The 18,601-nt window shown below is 49.7% G+C and overlaps 1 protein-coding gene across 1 annotated transcript in view; it reads left to right on the top strand.

The window, feature by feature from the left end:
* JAK1 (Janus kinase 1) overlaps nucleotides 1-18,601 on the top strand; it is a 117,536-nt gene that overhangs the window by 67,382 nt on the left and 31,553 nt on the right. The window contains exons 3-6 of the mRNA XM_053590426.1: nucleotides 2,328-2,526; nucleotides 5,804-5,927; nucleotides 11,305-11,458; nucleotides 17,042-17,205. Coding sequence (XP_053446401.1) covers nucleotides 2,328-2,526; nucleotides 5,804-5,927; nucleotides 11,305-11,458; nucleotides 17,042-17,205 — 641 coding nt within the window. The remainder of the gene's footprint in view (nucleotides 1-2,327; nucleotides 2,527-5,803; nucleotides 5,928-11,304; nucleotides 11,459-17,041; nucleotides 17,206-18,601) is intronic.

The following is an 18,601-nucleotide window of genomic DNA, read 5'->3' as shown; positions in this document are numbered from 1 at the left end:
CTGTGGCCTTGTAGTATAGCTGAAAGTCTAGTAGGGTGATACCCCCGGCTTTGTTTTTATAACTAAGAATTGCCTTGGCTATATGGGGTTTTTCTCGTTCCGTACAAAATGAATAATTATTTTTTCCAAATCTTGAAAGTATGATGATGGTATTTTAATAGAGATTGCACTGAATCTGTAGCTTTGGGTAGTTTAGACATTTTCACAAAGTTGATTCTTCCTAGCCATGAGCATGGTTTCTTTCATTTGTCAATATCTTCTGCTATTTCTTTTCTCAAAGTTTTGTAATTTTCTTTGTAGAGGTCCTTCACCTCTTTTGTTAGGTATATTCCTAGGTATTTCATTTTCTTTGAAGCTATGGTGAAGTGGGTTGTGTCCTTAATTAGCCTCTCATCCTGGCTGTTATTGGCATACACAAAGGCTACTGACATGTGGACATTAATTTTATATCCTGAGACATTGCTGTGTTTTTTGATCACTTCCAGGAGTTTTATGGTTGAGCCTTTGGGGTTCTCTAAGATTATATCACTGGCAAAGAGGGAGAGTTTGACTTCATGTGCACTCATTTTGATGCCCTTTATTTCCTTCTCTTGCCTGATTGTATTGGCTAGAACTTCTAGCACCATGTTAAATAGTAGTGGTGATGAAGACAGCCTTGTCTGGTTCTAGTTCTAAGAGGAAAATCTTCAGTTTTACTCCATTCAATATAATATTAGCTGTGGGTTTGTCATACATGGCTTCAGTCAAATTAAGAAATGTGCCACCTATGCCTAAATTCTTAAGTGTTCTAATTAGAAAAGGATGCTGAATTTTATCGAATGCTTTTTCTGCATCTGTTGAGAGGATCATATCATCTTTGTTTTTGTTTCTGTTGTTATGGTGAATTACGTTTATGGAATTGCCTTACATCCCTAGGATGAAACCTACTTGATTGTGATGAATGATTTTTTTTTTTTTTTCCAAAAGCAAAAGAAGTTGTTTTATTGCAAGTTCAAACTTGGACTCCTGGGGTCTCCGTTACAACGGATCCAAGCCAGGAGCCGTGATGAATGATTTTTTAAATGTGTAGCTGTAATCTGTTGGCTAGGATTTTATTGAGAATTTTTGCATCTATATTCATTAGTGAGATTGGTCTGAAAGTTCTCCTTTTTAGTTTGCTCTTTTCTTGGTTTGGTATCAGGGTGATGTTTGTTTCATAGAACGTGTTGAGGAAGATTCCTTCCGCCTCAGTTTTCTGGAATAATTTCTGCAGTATGGGTATAAGCTCTTCTTTGAAGGTTTGATAGAATTTTGGTGTGAAGCCATCTGGACCAGGGCATTTTTTTGTTGGGAGATTTTTTTATTGTCTCTTCGATCTCAGTTCTTGAAATCTGTCTGTTTAAGAGATCTGTTTCTTTTTGATTAAGTCTAGGGAGAGGATGTGATTCCAGGTATTAATCCTTTTCTTTCACGTTGTCAAATTTCTGGCAATGGAGTTTCTTATAGTACCCAGAGATGATCTCTTGTATCTCTGTGGCATCTGTTGTTATTTCCCCTTTACCGTTTCTGATTGAAATTATTAGAGATTTTACTTTTCTGTTTCTAGTTAATCTGGCCAAAGGTTTGTTGGTTTTATTTATTTTTTCAAAAAACCAACTTTTTGTTTCATCAATTTTCTGAATGATTCTTTTGTTTTCACTTCCATTAATCTCTGATTTAATTTTGGTTATTTCTTTTCTTCTGCTGGATTTGGGATTAGATTGTTCTTCTGGCTTGTAAATTGTGACACGTTTGGTGTTTAGGAAGGGACAGGCAGGGAGAGGGGGGCTCACCCAGTGCCAGGTACCCCGTTGCCCCCTGTGTCCTGTGAGTGACCATGTCGTGTGAGTGACCGTGTGGTCAGACCCCCCCCGTGCCGTGTGAGTGACCATGTGTCCTGCTCTCTGTGTTGTGTGAGTGACCGTGTGTCCTGCCCGCTGTGTCGTCTGAGTGACCGTGTGTCCTGCCCCCTATGTCATGTGAGTGACCGTGTGGTCAGACCCCCCCGTGTTGTGTGAGTGACCATGTGTCCTGCTCTCTGTGTTGTGTGAGTGACCGTGTGTCCTGCCCGTTGTGTCGTGTGAGTGACCGTGTGGTCAGACCCCCCATGTTGTGTGAGTGACCGTGTGTCCTGCCCCTGTGTCCTGTGAATGACCGTGTGTCCTGCCCCCGTGTCCTGTGAGTGACCGTGTGTCCTGCCCCCTGTGTCCTGTGAGTGACCGTGTGTCCTGCCCCCTGTGTCCTGTGAGTGACCGTGTGTCCTGCCCCCTGTGTCCTGTGAGTGACCGTGTGTCCTGCCCCCATGGCAGTATCTAAACATAAAAGAGGACTGCAGTGCCATGGCTTTCTGCGCTAAAATACGGAGCTCCAAGAAGGCGGAGGCGGACCTGGAGGCACCCGAGCTGGGGGTGGAGGTGACCTTCTACCTGCCGGACAGGGAGCCCCTGCGACTGAGCAGTGGCGAGTACACGGCGGAGGAGCTGTGCATCAGGGCTGCGCAGGAGTGCCGTGAGTACGGCGGGGGACGGGAGGCGGTGGGAGGTAGTGGAAGGTGGTGGGACCTGGGCAGAAGTGGCCGTGGCACAATGTCTCAGGGGCAGATCTGGGCTCTCCGTCCCTTCTGGCTCCACTGAGCAGAAGGAGGTGTGGGCAGTGCAGTCCGGCTTCCTGCCTCTGCCTCTCACTGACTTGTGTCTGTAGGCTGGTGGCTTTAATTTGGCCAGTTTCCCTGTTTAGTCTTTGGAGGGCTTGCTCCTGCCGCGTCACTGACGGCTATAGTGTCACCTGGGGCTGTGGGGCTCAGCTGTTCTTCCGTACACGTGTGTCCACACAATCAGATCACACCAGCATGGAAGAGGCGTGTGGAACACCCCTCCCACAAAGTGCAAGCCCCACAGGTGGCCTCTCAGGATCTTAAAGATTACCGGAAGCTTCTCTTGCAAAGTGTGGATGTCCCTCAGCTGCTGGGACCTGCTTTCCCACGTTGAAGTGAGAAGCTAAGTGTCCTTTGTGGCTTGGTCCAGTTGCAAGTTGTGAAAAGGGCATGAGCTGTCAACAACACTATCCTTTTTTAATTTTATTTTTTGAAATGTGGCTTGTCTTACTTAAAGCCATCCTGTCACCCTCAGAAGGTGGGAAACCAAGGTGACTGACTGAAGGCTCTATACTTGTCCTTTGAACTCAGGGCTTTGGCAGCCTTTGCCTGACTGACTTTAGATAACCAGTAAAGTAAGCAGAGGGATGTCCTCGCAGACCTGACCCACTTAGAGTACGAAGTTGCCTGTACATATCAGTAAATGCACAGAACGTCACTACATTATACTAAAAATGGGTAGATTTTATGGTATGCAAATTATATCTCAAGCTATTTTAAAAAGATCGTGATGAATGGAGTGACTGGTGCCCATCTGCCCTCTTTAACCACAGACAGCTCAGCGGAGACAGTGGTGATTGTGAGTGACACAGCAAGTCTAGGAAACCCATGTTCCTCCTAATGTATGTCTTTCTGCCTAAAATGCTTTATGTACCCAGGTTCCAGTAAAACTGGAGAGGTTTACGCTATAGGCAGAGCACAGTGGACTCTTTCTAACCAAACCTAACATGGGATAAAATGGAATAAAATGGGCTGAGCCGTAGGGTTAGTAGAAAATGCATCACTGCTCTACCAAATAAAGGTATCTGGACTGGGCAGCAGTGCGCTCAAGTGGCCAGCCTTAGACAGCAGCCCTTTCTGTGTTTGTAACTAGGAGAACAACTAGAGGTATGTTGGTGCTTCCAGAGTATTTGTTAAGGCCTTTTTGTTTTTGGTGGTTTTCTTGTTCCTTCCTTTCCCTCGAGTTTGGTTGACGGTGTTTGTTTTCTCAGCTCCGAGCCCTCACTGTGGCAGGTGCAAGCTCCGGGGTCGTGTTTGCAGAGATACTGGGCTGTAGTTAATGGGCACAGGGAACCGTGGGAAGGGGGAAGGCCATGTCCTGCCCCACACCTGGCATCCCCCATCTGGTGTGAGTCTTTACCTGTCTATGGTGGATGGATGATGTCTGCTCTGTGACTGGCTCAAGGGGAGTGTCACAGATGCTTGTTAGTGTCAGAACTGTGCACACTGGGTGCCCTGTCTCTGCAGCTCTCACTGAGCGCAGTTGGAGTGGGCCAGCTCTGTTTCCTCCTCATTTGCACTTCTGTGGGTGAAATGTTGCTCTTGACGCTGGCTCTGTCTTGGCTTGAGTCTCAAATCTGTGTGTTACAAGATGAGTGGCCTTGAATTAGACTAACTTCCAGGAGGCCATAGTTTCTCCATCTATAAAATGACAAAAGTAAAACTTATTAGGTATCAGAAAGAATAAAAGGCAAAGTCAGAGTGTGTCTTCCTGGAACCTGCCTCTGAGCTCTTGTCAGTGTGAGCGGTGCTATTGGTCACTCAGAACTTAGCCAGGAAGAGTCCATCTTTGATTTTACAGGTAGCAATGCTATTAGCCTCAGACCTGTGTGAGAATCACAGATAGTTCTGTGATCACGAATCAGCTACTTTGCAGATACCCATGTGTGGTCACCTGCAAATGTGGAAGCCCAGGATAGACTGGGTTTCCAGGCCCATCCACAAAAGCCGTCTTATGAGTGAAAACCTACAGTCTTCCTAACACTGGATCCAAAAGCTGCTTTCCCTTGTTTCCAAGGGAAAATGCTGTGTAAGGTTTAACTTTACTCTCCCTGTTCAGGAGGAGGAGTGTGGTAAATAAATTGGAAGGGTTAAGCTTCCCATTCCTTGAGAAGTAGGACTGAAGGATTCGGGAGATGCCGGTGCCTGGAGCCATGTAGCTCAGTGTCTACACTGGACAGAGCTGGCCTGGGGCCCAGGGCGGTCCTGTCAGGGTCAGCCACTCCACATGACCAGTTTGGGAGACGAGTGCAGTTACTCTGCGTTCTCGCACTCCTTGTGTCATTGAAGTCTCTCGCTTCTTAGTTTGAAGTCTGGCTGCTCACGGAAGTGTCGGTAGTAGCTGATTATTGGCGGTCCTTCTCCCCTAGTGCGTTTAGAGCACAGCTCTGCAGTCTTAATTACGGGCTTGGAAGCAGGGGTCTTCATAACACCTTGTCTTTCTGTCCTTCTCATGCTACAGGAGGCCACTGGTGTGCTGGGGCCAGACATTGGACTGGCTTTGTTAAGTGTGTGTCTCTTGTTAACTGGCTACTAATAGAAAATATTTATTACAAGGTATTTAAGAAGTATATTTATTATTAATGGTAATAGATTTAATCACTGACAAAAATCACTTTGGTTTTTATTTATTCTAACATACGTTTTGCATACTGCTGCCAGGAATGTTTCTCATCTTTAATATATAATCATAGTGTTAGGATTATTTAAACGTTTTCAGTAGGAAACAGATGGAGGATTTCCCAAATTCTGAGGCTGTTTCTGATTTGATTCGCAAGGTGCCCACCAGACAGCATCTGTGAACCTCTCCTGTGGCCTTGTTAAGCAGATTTGCTAAAACTCCGTCGTAGATGTCTGTAACAAGAAGCACCACCAGGCTTTTCCTCTTAAATGTCTTCAGTTTGGTTTGCCATGAGCTGCCATGTCTACTTCTGGGGAGCCATAGTGCATGATTATTTTGATTAAAACTGCCTGACTGAACATGGTCAGAAGTTGCCCTTGCCCTAAGATGGTGCAATTGGCCCAGATTCTTCCTGGAGTAGAGAATCCCTCAGCTTCACCTGTGTTGGGCTTTGCAAACAGATGGCCAGTGTACCTCCTTCAGTGTCCTGAAGTGTCCTTCACTCTCCCCAGGTATCTCTCCTCTGTGCCACAACCTCTTTGCCCTGTACGATGAGAGTGCCAGGCTGTGGTATGCTCCCAACCGCACCATCACTGTGGATAACAAGATGTCGCTCCGGCTCCACTATCGGATGAGGTGAGACACACAGGGCAGGTGCCCACCTGGGAGGGGCTGAGGTGGGACATACAGGGCAGGTGCGCAGGAGGGGCTGAGGTGGGACGCCCAGGAGGTGCCACAGTTAGCCTGGGGCCTGAGTCACTTACCAAGAAGTACTGTAGTCATTTCTGTAATTTGTAGCTTTTGTATTTGCGTGGAGTGAGGAAGGATGTTGTTAGTATTTGGGGTACATTCAAGATGAGATTGATCACCCTCCTGTGCCACATTTTAGAAAAGAAATCCTTACAATGCAGGGGGATTTTAAATAGAATTGGTATCCTACAGCAGAGTTTTCGATGGTGAGTCATGGTTATGAATTTAATTAGTGAGTTGTGACCAGAATTTAGAAAACAGAGAAATAGAGAATGCAAAGCATCAGCGTATGCAGGTATCCAAAGAATACTGGTTTTTTCTTTAACCTTTTGACATATGTCATAAATATGTACTAGGTCAGATATAAAATATATTATTTACTAGGAGTTGCTACTAAAAAGCTTGAGAAACATTACCTGAAATATTGAATTCTAGTAGGTCTTGCCCTCAGGGAGTGGATGTTCTGACTGTTCCCAGGACTTCTGACCATAGAACTGTGGTTTTTCTCCTGATGGGAACTTGCCTTTTTTCCACACTGCAGACTATGCTGCTGTTGCGGTGTTTCCCAGGGTTGGTACTTCAGTAGCCGCAGTCTGCTGAGTTTGTAAGCATGTTTGCTCAGGAACTAGAGTGGAAAGTTTGTTAGTTGGACACTAGTGAGGTACAAGTTAACCTGTGTTTAAGTGGAGCTTACCTAATAGGTTAGGTCCTTTCTGAAAAGTGCCTTAACTTACACAGATGTGATTAAATCAGTAGGTGACCTCCGATGCTGCCATCTGGAATCCCAGAGGTTCTCCACAGTGTCATAGCTGTTATTAGGGGGAAGGGGTGTTGGTAGAGTTATCAGCATTCCAGAGTGATGGGATCACATCTGACTCTTCTATAATCCCCCAAGGCAGACCTTCTCTCTTTCTTTACTTGTCCAAGGCCTCAACTTGTGTGTGCCATGTGGATCACACACCCCAGATTTAGGGAAATGCTCACCTGCCTGGCTGAGCCTTCTTACTGTCTTTGCAAAGTGCAATCTTGCTTTCTGTGGCTGGGGTAGGGGAAAGGCTTGAAGTTGGCTGAAGTTGGCAGGGTGTGCCGCTGAGTCCTCTCTTTCTCCAGGGTTTTAACCTCTGCTGAGTCTAGAATGGCAACGGTTGGGATTTGGAAGAGACCCAAGTTTACCTATTTCAACTCCTTTGCTGTTTCATAGGAAAGCTGACACCCAGAACTGAGAGCAAGTTAGTCCGCAGTCCCGTCCAGCAAGCCCTCCTGTTAGCACTAGAACTCCACGTGGGCCATGTGAACACCTCACTCCCCATTTCCGGTGTCTGCCAGGAAGCGCTGGGCCGCCTCCCTGAGGCTCTTAGCATCTGATGTGGGGCCTTAATAGGGCACTGCTTTGTTACCACAGAGTCTTTGAATTTGGGAAAATACAACCCTGAGCTGAAACATTTGCATGACAGCAAACTATAAACATTTTGAAACCTTGTAATCTCAACCACTAAAGAAGGTGTAATATGAAAATAAATGTTGGTGATTATTTCTGTGGAATCCCAGCTGTGTTCTGAGAAATATCTTATATTTCAATTATGGTTTTGTGAGTCTAGATAATAACTTTGATAGTTACTGTTTCATAATATATCTCATATAAGATAATCATATTCTTATTTTGTCTTTTAATTTTAATCTTTGAGTTTATAGTTTTTTTTATTGTTTGGGATTCATTGGGGGTACAAATAATTAGGTTACACTGATTGCATTTGTTAGATAAAGTCCCTCTCTAATTGTGTCCCTCCCCTAAGACATGTGCCACACACTGTGACCCCCGTGCCCTCTCTCATTTGACAATCATATTCTTTTTTTTTTTTTTTTTTGTAGAGACAGAGTCTCACTTTATGGCCCTCGGTAGAGTGCCGTGGCCTCACACAGCTCACAGCAACCTCCAACTCCTGGGCTTAAGCGAGTCTCTTGCCTCAGCCTCCCGAGTAGCTGGGACTACAGGCGCCCACCACAACGCCCGGCCATTTTTTTTTTTTTTTTTGGTTGCAGTTTGGCCGGGGCCGGGCCTGAACCCGCCACCCTCGGCATATGGGGCCGGCGCCCTACTGACTGAGCCACAGGCGCCGCCCAACAATCATATTCTTTATTCCTCTCTCAGAAAAAAAAAAATTTGCTTTTTCAACCAAATAAATTTCACTATTCATTCAAAAAGTTCTTTAGGAACCTAAAAAGAATTCATGTGTCCAACATCCGCACGGGAACTTGGAGTGCGCAGCACTGGGGGTACGGCGCAGTTTCTCCACGTGCCTCTCTGAGGAGAGGCCTGTTCCTGCCTTTCCCCTTCCTTCCTGCTGTATTCGTCCTCGTCACTCTGAAGGGCACTGTGGGAAGCTGTCACACTTCATTTATTTATGATGTTAAAATTTTCCCCATTGGCATGTTACAACACGAGGAATTTGTGTGTGTTAAGTTTCATGAGCACTTTGATAAGTAATTTTTAAAAGGAGCATGGAATTTCTGTCTCCAACGTACCTTCTAGTTTTCAATTAGGAGGGTGTTGCTTTTGATAGTCACTGATGTAATTTTTTGTCTTTATTTTTGACATCTTACCAAATACAAAGCTGTCAGCCCTTGGCTGTGGGTGGTATGTGGGGATGTAGCCTTCTGTTCATCTCCAGCAGTTATTTATTATGTGGAGAAGCTGACAGGCTGTTTGATCCCCTCAGCCTCACCCTGTCTGAAGATCTGACCAAAAGGCTTCTAAGTCAAAGCAAATTCCACATCTTCTAGAGAGCAGACCACTGTCCTTGTTCAGCCCTGATGGAGACTGTGTTTTGACCAGAAGGAGCGCGGGGGAGAGGGCGAGCCTTGGCCCTACCAGGTCTGAGGACATCTCCTACAGAGACTCAGCAGGGTGTGGTCAAAGAAGGCCACAGCATGGGGGCGCTGGGGACATCTGCCATCCCTGCCCCTCTCTCAGCTGGGGACACCTGCCATCCCTGCCTCTCAGCTGATGACACCTGCCATCCCTGCCTCTCTCTCGGCTGCACCCTCTATCCTTGGGATCCTTTTTCCTGTCTCAGGAAACCTGTATCACTGCCTCTTCCACCTTTAGCAGGACTGACCTCAGTAGCAGCTCTCTGGTGCCCAGCTTTGCACCTCTATCGCTGGCGGGGCGGGTCCCTCCTTACTCCTGCTTGTTGGTGAGGGAGGACCCTGGACAAGCCCTCCTGGGTGCTCTGCTCTGCCCTTGCCTGGGGACAGCACAAACGCCAGGCTCCGTGTTCAGCTGCAGCGTGGGCCTCTCTGTGACACCCTCTTACCTGCATGGAGACCCGATGTGGCATTTGTGGGAGGGACTGCAAAGCCCACGGTCTAATTCTTGGTCACATGTATTGGTTCAGGGAAGACGTGCCGCACAGACCCAAGAACGTCCTCAGAGGGCGATTTCTGCCTTTACAGCAACCTGTGTCTTCACCTCTCCTTCCAGTCTAGTCTAGTTGCTGCTCTGAGTCTGTCCCTCTCTTGTTTCTCTGTCAGGCGAGTACTTGGCGCCAGGCGTGCACGTGTGCTGGAGACCCCATGGTGAGCAGGAACCTGCCTGCAGAGGCTCAGGGTGCCACCCTGGCACCCGCCTGTCTCTGGCCCTTCATCCCTGGGGTCTCCTTCCGCATGGGTCCTGCCTCCTGCACTCATCTCTGGCTGAGCTATGTGATCTTGGCATTGATTTATTCTGATCTCAACTTCCCTCCCCGTCACCTCCCCTGGCAGCAGAGGGCAGCCTCTCCCTCCCTGCCTCTTCACAGAGATTCTCGTGTGTCCAGGGAAAACTTATCCTTTGACTTGGTGCCTAGGGGCCTACAGGATGTTTTAATTTCACTTAAAATAAGAAAGAAGAGTGTACTCCACGCTCTAGTATATTCACCTTTATGCCAATGCAATTGTAAATTCGGGCTTTTAACATGTTTTTATGGAGGAAGGGAGAAGCATCTGGGACTGTGAAGGTCATGGTACAGCTCTTCTTCTGGCACATGCCCATGTGTGTTGCTAGGGATTTATTAGATGTCACCGACATACCCTCGAGCCAGGTGGGAGGACCCACTGCATCCCAGGGCTTGGTTCCCAGAGACAGATGTCTGAATGTCATGGTGGCTCCTTGTTGGAGGGCAGGGCTTCTCTACGACTTAGCTGTTTGCTCACGGGGTACCCGGGCCCCAGCCATGTCTGCTGCCTGGAGCTGGCCTGGCCAGCATTGTGGTCAGTCACCCACATTCCAGGGCTCGTGCTTCCCTCACATGGTCAGAGGACAGTTTAGTTGACCCTTGAACAACTCAGGTTTCAGAGGCTCTAGCCCCACACAGCTTTAACACCATGTCTAGCTGCTATCACCTGCTGTTGGTAGAGACCTCACTGATGGCATCAATGCCTGGCTCACCAGGGCAGGTTGGGACCTGCACATGTTCTGTGCATTCGTGATACGCCTAACATTTTCTTAATTTTTTTTGGTGTATCTAGGCTGCATGGTTTCTCTGTGAGTTTTTGCAAATCTCCAAAATTTTTCCAATGTATGTGTTGAAAAAATCCCAAATGTTAGTGATGTGTACCATCCAAGCCTGTGATGTTGGAGGGTCAGCTGCAGCCGTGTGGAGGGCACCCTGCTTTGGGGAGTCCCAGTTGTTTCCGCCCTATGCAACTGCTGTCAGGGTTGTAGGGAAATGTGCATGAGGCTCCTGAGCCGCTCCTGCAGTGCTCAGAGTGCTCAGAGAGCTCTCTCCTAAAGCCCTGTTCCCTGTGCGAGATCTGTCATCAGTTAACGATAGTAGCCAGGCAGCAGGAAACACTGCCATACTGATTGTATAATGAAACCAGGTTTCAGGAATGTTCAGAAGAACAGAATAGGTCTTGGCCTCTGTAGTGCAGCTGGCTGTGTGGGTGTGCGGCTGTGGGTCTGTCAGAAGCCCCTCTTGTCTAGGGTGGAAAGGGGGGAGCAGTTGGGTGGCTGCGTCGGAGAGGCGTTGGGGTCTTCTCCCAGGATGCTTGTGGGAATGGAAGAAGGGCCTGAGGGCAGCGGGGTGCTTCAGGGTACAGGGAGAGGGGGATGGGAGAGGAGGAAGCTGCGAGGGGAGGGTAAGCAAGGGGCAGGGGAATGGGCGGGGGACTGAGCTCTTCCTTGCTGGCCTCTCAGAGGTTCTGGCCTGTACTGACAACCGTCAGTGAGCCCTGTACACCAAGGCCCCCTTTCCACAGCAGCTTTACCTTCCCTGCCTCCCAGGTTCTACTTCACCAACTGGCACGGCACCAATGACAGTGAGCAGTCGGTGTGGCGACACTCTCCCAGGAAGCAAAAGAATGGCTATGAGAAGAAGAAGGCACCTGATGCAACCCCACTGCTGGACGCCAGCTCTCTGGAGTACCTGTTTGCCCAGGTAGGGTGCTAGCTGGGGAAGCTGTGGTCTGGGGGCGGGAGGTGCCATGACCTTGCTGGTGCTGGTGCTGTACAGCCTGTACTATGGACGCTCTAACCATACCCAGCCTCGCCTGAGAGAGGAGGTGGCACCCAGCAGCCCAGCAGCCCCAGGGGCTGGTCACCCGCTGTGGGCTTTGTAGTCTTCACCATGCTCCTTGCCTTCCCCACACTTACAACGGCTGCATGGCCCATCTGCAGCCCCATGCAGGGGTGGGGGCGGCGTCCTGGGGATGCTGTGGTCAGTGGGCTCTAGGAGGCCATTCCCAGCAGTCAGAGTAGCATCTGGGAGAGGAGGACGTGGGACTTTGAGTCATGGGAGTGGGAGTGGAGCAGAAAAATTAGACGCAAGAAAGAAGTGAAAAGAGAAGTTGATGAAATCACATCATCCTCAGACAACTAACATTTTTGGTAGTCGATTCCTCATTCCAGCATGCAGACCTGGGCTATGTGGTCCGAGTGGCCGGAGGTGTCGCACTGCTCATTTGTGAACTGCTCTTATGTCAGCTAACAGTGTTGATCTTGGTGGTCAGAATGCCTCCTTAGCAGCTCGCTTACTCCACACATACTAATTGGCTATCTGTGTGGCATTTGCCTCGGGCTCCTATGGTTGCTAAGGGGCTGGAGACCCTGGGGTGAACAGTCAGGTGTTTCTCTGCACTGAGCAGATGCCCTTGTCAGGGGAGACAGGAACCGGCAAAGGACATGTTGCACAGACAGTTGGCCAAAGACTGCTAGGCCTGCTCTCTGTGATGGTGGTGGGGGAGGGCTTTGAATGGGAAGACCCAGGTTATATAGTGTCTGCAGAAAGTCTCTCAGGAGGTGACATTTGTGGGGGATCTTGCTGAATAAAAAAGGATTTTGCAGTTCTGAAGAAGGTAGTATGGGGTGGGGTTATCCTTCCAAGCGGAGTTTCTCCGCAGAGCTGCTGTCGCTCTGGGATGGGTGATGCCCTGTTTGACAACTGCCCTATCAGATGGGAAGATGTTCTGTGGAGGGGGCAGGATGTGGATGGGCTAAGGGGAGAGACGAGTCAGGGGCTGAAGGGTGGTGCTCTCAGGAGAGTAGTGGAGGAGGCACGGTTCTATTTCTTTTGAGGTAAACGATGATTCTTGTTACACTTGGACAACAGACTCTGTGGCCTGAGTGTGCACTGTGCACCTGACTGCCCAGAGTCTGTGTTTCTGGTAAGAACATGAAGGTCTGGCTTGGCGTGGCCCCAGCAGGAGGGACAAGGCCTTCACTTGTAAAGGTCAAGTTGGTGTGACTTCTGTGGGCAGGAGGTGGGAGGTGAGAGTGCTAAAGAATCACAGTGGTTTTAGGTTTCTGTAGGGCTGTTACCTGTGCAGAGGGGAAAAGGCCGGGCGGAGTCTCCTTTGGAGATGCCTGTGCCATAAAGGGTGGAGATTTTGGTTAGGAGCACAGAGGAAGGGCTGTCACTTATCTAGTCACGTGTTCCAGGACACTGTTGGTTTTCCTCTCATTTTCCTTTTAATATGTCACTCTGTCAGCTGCAGTAAACAACCACATATAGATATGGAGGTTCTGTTTGTTACTACTTAGCGTAACTCTCACACTGGCCATATCACTACTCAGCATCAGTCTCTCCTCAGCATCGCCCTCACTCTGCACCGTCCTTCCTCAGCATCGCCCTCACTCTGCACCGTCCCTCCTCAGCATCGCCCTCACTCTGCAGTGTCACTCCATAGCATCACCCTCACGCTGCAGTGTCACTCCATAGCATCACCCTCACTCTGCAGTGTCACTCCATAGCATCACCCTCACGCTGCAGTGTCACTCCTCAGCATCACCCTCACGCTGCAGTGTCACTCCATAGCATCACCCTCACATTTCAGTGTCACTCCTCAGCATCACACTCACACTGCAATGTCACTCCTCGGCGTCTCCCACAAACTGCAGTGTCACTATCTAGCATCTCCCTCACACTGCAGTGTCCCTCCTCAGTATCTCCCTGACAGTGCAGTGTCACTCCCCAGCATCTCCCTGACAGTGCAGTGTCACTCCCCAGCATCACCCTGACACTGCAGTGCCACTCCCCAGCATCTCCCTGACACTGCAGTGTCTCTACTCAGCATCTCCCTCACACTGCGGTGTCTCTACTCAGCATCTCCCTCACACTGCAGTGTCTCTACTCAGCATCTCCCTCACACTGCAGTGTCTCTCCTCAGCATCTCCCTTACACTGCGTTGTCTCTACTCAGCATCTCCCTCACACTGCAGTGTCTCTACTCAGCATCTCCCTCACACTGCAGCGTCTCTCCCCAGGATCTCCCTCACACTGCGGTGTCTCTACTCAGCATCTCCCTCACACCGCAGTGTCTCTACTCAGCATCTCCCTCACACTGCAGTGTCTCTCCCCAGGATCTCCCTCACACTGCGGTGTCTCTACTCAGCATCTCCCTCACACCGCAGTGTCTCTACTCAGCATCTCCCTCACACTGCAGTGTCTCTCCCCAGGATCTCCCTCACACTGCGGTGTCTCTACTCAGCATCACCCTCACACTGCGGTGTCTCTCCTCAGCATCTCCCTCACGCTGCGGTGTCTCTCCTCAGCATCTCCCTCACACTGCGGTGTCTCTACTCAGCATCTCCCTCACACTGCAGTTTCTCTCCTCAGCATCTCCCTCACACTGCGGTGTCTCTACTCAGCATCTCCCTCACACTGCAGTTTCTCTCCTCAGCATCTCCCTCACGCTGCGGTGTCTCTCCTCAGCATCTCCCTCACACTGCGGTGTCTCTACTCAGCATCTCCCTCACACTGCGGTTTCTCTCCTCAGCATCACCCTCACACTGCGGTGTCTCTCCTCAGCATCTCCCTCACGCTGCGGTGTCTCTCCTCAGCATCTCCCTCACACTGCGGTGTCTCTACTCAGCATCTCCCTCACACTGCAGTTTCTCTCCTCAGCATCTCCCTCACACTGCAGTGTCTCTACTCAGCATCTCCCTCACACTGCAGTGTCTCTCCCCAGGATCTCCCTCACACTGCGGTGTCTCTACTCAGCATCTCCCTCACACTGCGGTGTCTCTCCTCAGCATCTCCCTCACACTGCAGTTTCTCTCCTCAGCATCTCCCTCACGCTGCGGTGTCTCTCCTCAGCATCTCCCTCACACCGCAGTGTCTCTACTCAGCATCTCCCTCACACTGCAGTGTCTCTCCCCAGGATCTCCCTCACACTGCGGTGTCTCTACTCAGCATCTCCCTCACACTGCGGTGTCTCTACTCAGCATCACCCTCACACTGCGGTGTCTCTCCTCAGCATCTCCCTCACACTGCGGTGTCTCTACTCAGCATCTCCCTCACACTGCAGTGTCTCTACTCAGCATCTCCCTCACACTGCGGTGTCTCTACTCAGCATCTCCCTCACACTGCGGAGTCTCTACTCAGCATCTCCCTCACACTGCAGTGTCTCTACTCAGCATCTCCCTCACACTGCGGAGTCTCTACTCAGCATCTCCCTCACACTGCAGTGTCTCTCCTCAGCATCTCCCTCACACTGCAGTGTCTCTCCTCAGCATCACCCTCACACTGCAGAGTCTCTCCTCAGCATCTCCCTCACACTGCGGAGTCTCTCCTCAGCATCTCCCTCACACTGCAGAGTCTCTACTCAGCATCTCCCTCACACTGCGGAGTCTCTACTCAGCATCTCCCTCACACTGCAGTGTCTCTCCTCAGCATCTCCCTCACACTGCAGAGTCTCTCCTCAGCATCTCCCTCACACTGCGGAGTCTCTACTCAGCATCTCCCTCACACTGCAGTGTCTCTCCTCTGCATCACTCTCTGACCTGGAACTTTATATTTCCTAGTGTCACTAAGGCTTGGGGCATGTGCTCCCTGTTGTCCTTTTGCATGTGTCCTTTTACAAATATAAAAATGATAAAATTTATAAATATAAAATATAAAATTATTTCGCCATTTTGTGATCAATCTTTTTTAATTCTGCCCCCCAGTTTATGTATCCATAGCTCAGATTTATTCTTTTATTTTCCTGGAAGTAGTGGTGTAGGAGAAGGCACCATGCTTCAGGGAAGGAGCATCAAATTAGAATTAATGCATTGGGATGCTCAGAAATGGGTTGCTGGAGGTGGCTGCGCAGAGTATTTGTCAGAGTCATGGCCAAGCAAGGGTGTGGGCTCTGTCCTGCTCTTGCCCTGCTCACTGCTGTCCTTCAGAAGTGTATGGAAAAGCTGGTGGCCTTTCTTCCCTGGGTGAATAAGGATCCCTTCATGGGAAGGTGGGGACTGCAGTGGTGACAGCCCTGTCCAAGCCCGTCACCCTGCAGGATGGCCAGCACCTGCCTTCTGCTGGAGTATCTTTCCTAGGCTGCGTGTCCATCCTGCTAATGGCCAGAGTGAGGCCAGCGAGGCGGCAGCAGCCAGAGCTCTGTGTGTGCTGGCCAGTCACAGGCCAGGCAAGGTGTCACTTGGTGCCCAAGGACAGTGGCCCGTAGGCGTCAGGGTCACACTTAGCCCCAGACTCACTCCACCCTCACCCCTGTGGTGCTGTCCTCCCATATGGCTGGGTTTTGTAGTTTCCTGCTCATCTTCTCTTTCCTTCCTCTCAGCATGCAGACTGTGTGAGGGTAGGAGGCACTTGGCTCTGTCTGTCCCAGCACCTGATCTGGATCTGCCCATCACTGTCCTCAGGGACTTCCTTGCCAGCGACTGGCCAGCCAGGACTGCGCAGTACTCAGCCTTCTAGCAGAAGCAGTGGTGTTAGCATCATCCCAGGCCATTATGAGGATGAGATGAAGTAATATGTGAGGGGAACCTGGTGCAGGGTCGAGCTCAGAGCTGCTAATCTAACTGGGCACTAATGCGGTGGGGCGGGCAGGCAACGCTGCCCGGCCTTCATTTTAGAGCTCCACGGTTTATTGGGATGCTGTGTTCCATGAGGAGTGCATAGCACCACTGGGAGCTTGAGCCACAGAAGAGGGGACCCCACGTGTGCTGGACACGTTCTGTGGAGCACAGCTTCCGAGGAGTGAGGGGACTCCACCTGTGCTGGACACATCCTTTGGAGCATGGCATCTGAGGAAGGAGGGGATTCCACCTATGCTGGACACGCCCGATGGAGCATGGCTTCCAAGGAGGGAGGGAAGTCCACCTGTGCTAGACCCCATGGAGTATGGCCTCCTCCCTTGGGGCTGCAGCAGAGCCAGAGATGGGGCCCTGCCAGCTCCACACCAGCCCCACTGGGGCTGCCTGGTGTGTGCAGTGTGGTCACCTCCCCTTGCTCTGCCGTGGATCAGGCCTGGGACACACTGTTTTTCAGCATCCTTGCTGTGGTGCTGTGGCTTCATGTGTCTGCTGTTCCTCTCACCTGCAGTGTTCAGTGAGGGTGTATGAAGTGAGTGAATGACCTTTGTGCCCAGCTTTGCTGAGAAAGGGCTTTGGTGCTGAGAGCTGCTGCTCCGGTGAGGCTCCTTGTAGCACCACCTTTCCAGGGGTGCCTGCCCACATAGGGGTCTTCTCTGAACAGTAGGAACCTGAATGATTGCTCATTTTTTCTCACCTCTGCTCCAAAGGGACAGTATGATTTGGTGAAGTGCCTGGCTCCCATTCGAGACCCTAAGACGGAGCAGGATGGCCATGACATTGAGAACGAGTGTCTGGGGATGGCTGTCCTGGCCATCTCACACTATGCCATGATGAAGAAAATGCAGCTGCCAGAGCTGCCCAAGGACATCAGGTGAGTTCCCTGCCGGCTGGAGCACAGCTTGCAGTGGGGGCAATTTTCCATTTTCCCAGATGTCTCAGTATCAACTGTTGCTGGTGTTTGGCTGACCCCTGCTCTCTGCAAAACCCAAACCTTACTTAAAATATTTGTTATATGCATCACAGTTATACTTGTGTCCTGATTTTGAATGTCTGCTGACAATCTCAGAAATTTGTATGAAGGCAGAATTTTTGGGTTGGGGTTCCAGTCAAATCACTGGTCCCATGCCATCTACACCTCTCTGCACCTGGGGTGGACACTGATGTCCACGCTGTGGCTGTTCTCTGGTGATGGACCGACCTGTAAATCCCCCTCAGCTTGGCTCTCTGGATAGCTGTCACTGACTGTCCCCAGCCTGATACTCCAGGGCTCTAGCGGCTCCCCTGAGCTGTTAATTCTGATGTGAGATTTGAGCACATTTAGTTTGTATTTACTTAAACATATTATCTGAGATCAAGTCTCCGTGAAGGAATATTCAGTCTGTAATTTCTGTGTGTCTGTGAAATCTAACAGTTTTTCTTGTCAGTGGTCTATAATGATTGTCACAAATGAGGACAAGCTCATTTGAAGAGGCCATTTGTCTCCGTGTCACCTTCCAGCATGTGTCTCTGTATGAGGGTGTCTCTCCTTGCCCTTGGGGGAGTCTAGAGCAGGGAGCTGCCCTCTGTCCTCTCTGTGACCCAGGCACTTCCTCTTGTTCATGAGTCTAAAGTGAAAATGGCAGCTTTTCTCCAATTCTATTACATTAATCTAAAAGGAAAACTTTAATGTTTGTTGAGCATAGATTTCAAACTTCAGTTTTCCCCTGTTGGGAAGTGGGTTATGCAATGGGGCCCACCCACCAGGTGCTGTCTCAGGCCTGCAGTAAGAGGCAGGTTGGCCCCTGTTTGTTCGGCCCATTGTGAACTTGCTCTTCTGTCATGGGTATTCATGTTCCCTCTGAAACCGTCCCCCGCTCCAGCTACACATCAGCTTGTCGTGACTCTCATCATAGACAGACACCCTTGGTAGGGCAGGTGGGAGACTGGGTTTCCAGCTTGCTTGTTGATCCACTTAGTAACTTACCTGGGACACAGTAACGTAGCAGACACTGCATCTTTTGAATTTAGTTAGCCTTTGTGCATTTTCCCCATTTTTTATTTAAAACAGTGATCTTGATAGAAAAGTTACAAATCAGACCAACAGGCAGTACATACTGAGCATCTGTCCTCACACTGAGAGGTAACTGCTCTCGATACCCTTCAGACTGTTTGGGAGCTGCTGCTCAGTCTAAACACAGTGGTGGTGTGTGAGCCACGACGTGCACAAGGACAGAAGCCAGTTTCTTTTCTTTTTTTTTTTTTTGTAGAGACAGAGTCTCACTTTATGG

Source organism: Nycticebus coucang, chromosome 5 (genome assembly GCF_027406575.1).
Source record: "Nycticebus coucang isolate mNycCou1 chromosome 5, mNycCou1.pri, whole genome shotgun sequence".
NCBI classification, from domain to species: Eukaryota; Metazoa; Chordata; class Mammalia; order Primates; family Lorisidae; genus Nycticebus; species Nycticebus coucang.
Note: the sequence above shows the minus strand (reverse complement) of the source record. Positions and strands in the feature narration are given on the sequence as shown.